This window comes from Manacus vitellinus, unplaced genomic scaffold (genome assembly GCF_001715985.3).
Source record: "Manacus vitellinus isolate BGI_N305 unplaced genomic scaffold, ASM171598v3 scaffold_33_pilon, whole genome shotgun sequence".
NCBI classification, from domain to species: Eukaryota; Metazoa; Chordata; class Aves; order Passeriformes; family Pipridae; genus Manacus; species Manacus vitellinus.
In genome coordinates, this window is record NW_021940478.1 from 8,325,988 (window position 1) to 8,330,292 (window position 4,305).

At 41.4% G+C, this 4,305-nt stretch overlaps 1 protein-coding gene across 1 annotated transcript in view; it reads left to right on the forward strand.

The window, feature by feature from the left end:
• Window positions 1–4,079: 4,079 nt before the first annotated feature.
• Window positions 4,080–4,305, forward strand: part of CDYL (chromodomain Y like) — a 109,671-nt gene continuing 109,445 nt past the window's right edge. Inside the window, exon 1 of the mRNA XM_008929322.3 lies at window positions 4,080–4,279. Coding sequence (XP_008927570.2) covers window positions 4,080–4,279 — 200 coding nt within the window. The remainder of the gene's footprint in view (window positions 4,280–4,305) is intronic.

Here is a 4,305-nt window from a genome sequence, read left to right on the forward strand (position 1 = left end):
CTATTATTGAAGTCCGCAAGGAAACAGTGGTGTATCTGACAACATTCTTTGGAAGCTTAGAGCTAGATATGATGTCAGTCCACAAAAATTATTAAGAATCTCTTACTCTGAGCATAATTACTCAAAGCATAATTACCATTTCTTTCTTCAGTTATTTAATCTTGTGTTACTGCCTTAATCTAATCTAGAAGTCAGTGTTTTGCAGATCAATGAAAGTAAGCCTTAGTAGTTTGGAGAATTAGGGGGTCCTCTTTTCTAGACTTTCACATAAAGAATCTTGTTTAACAGTTGTTCCTTGAAGTGATCACACTTTCCTCAGTGTGTGTCCTGGTTCATGGCAGGACAGGGTTAATTTTTTTCAGTAGCTGGGAGGGAGCATGGCTAGGACCCAGAAGTTAATCTATACCACTTCACATCATTGCCCAGGGCAGGGGAAAAATGGACTCTCTTCCAGAGAGAAGGGGTTCCTTCCAGTCAAGAAAATGTGGAGGAGGGAGCCAGCTGCTATTGTCTATCTTTTTTTTTTCAGTGTGAATTGTTTATTTTCTTATACTCTCCATTAGTATTGTAGCTGTTACTGTTCCTTATCTCATTGCTGTTTCTATTAAATTGTTCTTAACTTGTGATCTTTGCCTTTTGTGCCTCCAATTCTCCTCCCCATCCTATGACAGCAGGGACTGGGAGGGGAAAATAGGGGAGTGAGAGAGAGCTGCTCATGGTTTGGAAAGTCTCAGTGTGGGCACTGAATTGGGGAGTACTGTTCCTAAACCACGACAGTGTGTCACAGAACTAACCCCTTTTTTTTATGCCTGAAACAACCTCTCTTGGAACTGCACCCACTACAAAACAGAAAACATAACTCTCATCTCTGTGTTGGAAGGACACTTCGCGAGAAATGCCTTTTTCTAGCATTTTTGTTTCTCCACTTTAACTTAAACATCTCAGACCACTTAGAAGATGACAGACTGAGATGGAGATGAGGAAGAGGTGAGGAAACTAAGAGGAACAGAATTTACAGAAAATATCAGATTGCAAGGGTGAGCCACATCCCAGGAGTTAACAAGGGGGCAAATGAGCATAGGATCAAAATAGGAAAGAAAAAATACTAGATGCAAAGGTATTTCATATCTAAACTGTCAACATAATTGGGCCAGTATGGAGTATTAAACTAATCAGTTGTCTTAGATTAAGAAAGCCTGGATTATAGAAACATGAGTAGGATCAATCTTACCTTTTTTTAGGCAGTTGTAGAAAAGGTGACATACCTCTGATCAGCAAAAAAAAAGTCAACAGTCAACAAAATAAATCAAATGTAGACTTTGATTCATCTGATCAGACATAGGCATCTGCTTTAGGATAAGATGAAGCTGTGCTGTGAATGAGATGAAGATGTGCTGTGAATTCCAGCCACTGCTATCTTTTTGTTGACTGTGAAAAAGTAGCATAGGATAATTTGATCAGGTGTTAATGCCTATAGTGTAACTATCCCATTTAGCCCTATCAATCTCACCTTTTGAAATCCTTTAGCCAATCACTGACTGTATCTCAGCGACTAAATGCTTCATTTCCAAGCCCTGCTCCCAAATACTAAAAGGCAGATAATCATCTTAATATGAACAAACATAAGTTACTGATAATCACTTCATTATCAAGAGTTACGATCTTGTGGATAAACCTCTGCATATCAAATACAGCTGTGATCCCCGGGTTAGAGGAAATCCTAGAGATGTAGACCTGTTCCCATCTAATACAGACCTCTTGGATATTTTCAGTCCCGTGAACTTTCAGGTAGGTACGCCTACCACCATAACTATTTCAAATTCAGCTATTCCACCACCTACGAAGATCCTTATAGACATTACAGTGGCACACGGTGAGGTCAAAATGGAGTTGACCTTTCAAATGAATTTGATTCCATGACCTGTACTTTGCCCATAAATTAGAACATTCTTTATTCTGCTAAACAGAAGAACAACTGCCCTCCTGACTTTACCAGGAGTCCTACTAAGTCAATAGTCCACTTCAAACTGGAAGCTCTGTAGGCATATGGTAAAACTTCCTGCTTGGCTGACATTGTCTGGGACTTTCCAAAGCTGGATTAACTAATGCTGCTCAGCCATGTCTGAAAACATTTGCTATCACTGTCAGAACTCAAACTGGCCTGGCTTTCCAGTCTTCTTAGACTGCTCCATTACTGCATTTCATACAACGTTTCTACTGGAAACACTTCCATGGAATGTTAGGAAAGCCATTTAGGAAGTTGGCAGTAAGGTTGGTTTCAACAAACAAAATATTGTTAGAAATTGATACATCCTGCCTCCAGTGAGGAACTTGTGAAGTACCTCTAGAAATAAGAAAGGGTGATTTAGACAATTCACCATGCAACTTTTGGACAATTTGATTTTTTTTCTAGAGAAAGCAAGATAAGAGCAAGCTAACAGGAAACTTAATACAGCAAAATCTAACTGCAAAATCTGGACATCAGTCACAAAGCCTGGCAACCTCTCAGATGCTTGAACCATAGCACTATCACATGGCATTTTTGAATAGTATGACTGATTCTCTGAAAAGTCTTATAAAGCAACAAGCACAAAAGGTTAAAAAGCAAGGAAGAATTAATGGCAACGCAAGCAATGAATATGTGTAAGAAAAATTCTTTCACTGAAGATGAATTGTGAAGTGTGGTCAGAACATTAAAAACTAGTAATAACTTTGAGCTTTGGCTCTTTCCTTGAAATACTAAAAATGGAGCAATACTGATGAACTGTTTCTTTTTAGTCATCCAGAAAAACAAAACACCTAAGACCTGGTTTACTAAAATGGTGAGACCCTTAGTACAGATTAAGATGTTGTAGTTTTATGCCTTGCAAGCAAAGTAACATCTGCAGCAATCGCTGCTGCCATCTCTTTGCTAAAGCATGAGTACTGATTACTTTCAAAGACTGTCCTTTAAAGGGTGGCTACAACAGTGATGTTACGCTGTGTACAGCTCAAAAAGGATTCAGCCCTCTTAGGAATAGCAATTCAATGCTCACCTCCAAAAGGCAGTCACAGTTACTAGATCTTTATTTCATATGTAGGCCCCTCCTTCCATCAATGACCCTGTTACTGTCACTGAACGACCCCCTTTTTCACCACTTAGATTAAGCCTAGCCCTTGAACACCTCAAGAAGTGGTTTAAATACCTTTTCATAGACTAGTTAGAAGATTGGGAAACTATTAAAAGTATGAAAGTTCTTAGATATTTTATCTGCACAAATTAGGTCCATCTGGAAGTCCGGTACTAGAATTTCAGTCACCCAGATGAAGGATGTTGACCTGGGAGACATCAACATATTTCTCATAAAGAATGGGTATATTAATCAAGCCTGAGAAGGGAGTCTCCAGATCTTTCTACACAAATCATCCAAAGCCCACAAATGGATCAACATTTTCTGAATGGGTATCTGCTGGACAATAGTCTTAAACTTGTCCGTCAAAGTGGAACATTGAGGAATTTCTCGGTTTTCCAGAAACACTTCTGAAAGCCTTTCACACACACAGACACACACACACACACAAAAGGCAACTTGATCAAAATTTAGTTGACCCATTGGGTTGGTTGATTAAACAAATATGATGAACTCTGCTTTAACTTGTGCTGTTCTGTGGCAGAGTATGGCTCCCTGGATGCCTAAGTATGGCAGAACACACAGGTGTGGCATTCCTGTCCTGACACTGGGTTTGTCCCATCCTTCAGCCCTTTTGAGATAAGAAGCTCTGTCTTGAAGAGTTTGCTCCTGAAGAAGTAGCTCTTCACATCTACCTTTGCACAGCAATGCCTCCAATTCAACAAGATAAGGGCTTGCTGCACAGCGCCTCACGTGCACAAATTCCTGTGAAGCACCCCCAGATGATACAAATTCCTGTGAAGCACTACCACCAGATGAAAGAGGTGACAAGGGCATGAGAACATTGAGGGGTGTAATGAGTGCTGGACCCATAAGAAAGTCAACAGCTCATGGACTTTCTGTTGACTCATCGTACCAGGGAGGCCTCAGCAGGGCCTTCCCGTTTTGGCAAACTCGGTCAGTCGGGAGATGGAAGGCACGTATCTGCCGTTGGCAGCGACCCTCGAGGGCTGCTTAGTTTATTTTATGGCGAAGGCATCCAACCAAGGAAGTTCGGAGCATTCGCGATACGGCGTTGCTCGCCCATATGGCACCGCAGTAGGGCGATGGGTTGGGAGACGGTGGAGCCCACGGACGAGCGGAGCCCACGGACGAGCGGAGCCCGGAGGGTCGGGCAGGGACGAGCACTTGGGGG